At 35.4% G+C, this 1,153-nt stretch overlaps 1 protein-coding gene across 1 annotated transcript in view; it reads left to right on the plus strand.

Annotated features, from left to right (window-relative positions):
• Window positions 1-1,153, plus strand: part of CEP135 (centrosomal protein 135kDa) — a gene marked incomplete at its 5' end in the record, with an annotated part of 63,205 nt that overhangs the window by 28,421 nt on the left and 33,631 nt on the right. Inside the window, 1 exon segment of the mRNA XM_008591910.1 lies at window positions 125-277. Within this exon segment, the coding sequence (XP_008590132.1) occupies window positions 125-277 (153 nt within the window).

Below are 1,153 nucleotides of genomic sequence, written 5' to 3' on the forward strand. Positions count from 1 at the left end.
AAAGAACTTGTGTTCTTTTTGTCTGTTAGCATGTTTCAGTCAGTGTCTTTACCAGCATCCTTGTGACAACCATGTGGTGATAATTGTAACAAATGATAACTTCTGTTTTTTAATTATGTTTCAGGGTGATTATAATTCAGAAATTTACCTGATCACAAGAGAAAGAGATGAACTTCAGTGTATGCTTGAAAAATTTGAAAAATATATGGAGGATATACAGTCCAATGTTAAATTATTGACAGCAGAAAGAGATAAACTAAGTGTCTTATATAATGAAGTAAGAAATTTATTATAATTAAGCCAGTTAACTATAATGGAACCAGCATATATCCTTTAAATTACTGTACTATATGGACCTTGTGATGTTCCTTTATAATTAAAATTGTAAGTAGTAGTTTCTACTATCATCCTGTTCCCAGAGCAGAGATTTATCTTATTTTTTCGTATTTATTCTTCCTCTTCTCTAGCCTATCTGTCAGGTCACTTAGAGACAGTCTCCTTCTAAAACTACCTGGAACAGGTCTCAGGCTGACTCTGAGCCAAGTTTATCCTTGGGATTCAGACATGATGGGTAGCGCCCACTGTTTAAATACATTGGCTATTAAGGACTTAAGCTTCTAGTGAAAAAAACTCTAGGGAAGAGGGAATTGAATTGGTACAGCTTGGCCCCATTACAAAGCCTCAGTTATCAGAGGGCAAGGTGAGTTTGAGAAAAGCATGGCGTCTGTCAACGTAAATTTGTTCCCATATTTATCTCCCACGAAATCCTATTGCTACACTGAGAGAGGGAGAAGACATGAAAGTTAAAAGGGTTGAAAGAGTCATTGTCACTTTTTGAGCTTTTTTGGGTTTCAGTGAAAATTGATCCACTTCTGGGCTTTACCCACTGTTGGTTTAGATTTCAGCTTTCTTGGGTCTGCTTGGTTAATTCCTGCTTCTCTGTCTGCTGTCTACTTTCCAACATTTTGTGGCTGACACTTCCATTGATCACATTGTCTTTTTGGTTTCATTATTATTATTATTTTAATCCTTTCACTCTCATTTCATTGAGATTTGGGAAGAGATCGAAGGTAGCATGTCTTCAGTATGCCTTTTTTTAAGTATAAGCATAACCTAAGTGTTTTTTACTTTTATTTTTTAATTCCTTTAAGGC

This window comes from Galeopterus variegatus, unplaced genomic scaffold (genome assembly GCF_000696425.1).
Source record: "Galeopterus variegatus unplaced genomic scaffold, G_variegatus-3.0.2 Scaffold7397, whole genome shotgun sequence".
NCBI lineage: Eukaryota > Metazoa > Chordata > Mammalia > Dermoptera > Cynocephalidae > Galeopterus > Galeopterus variegatus.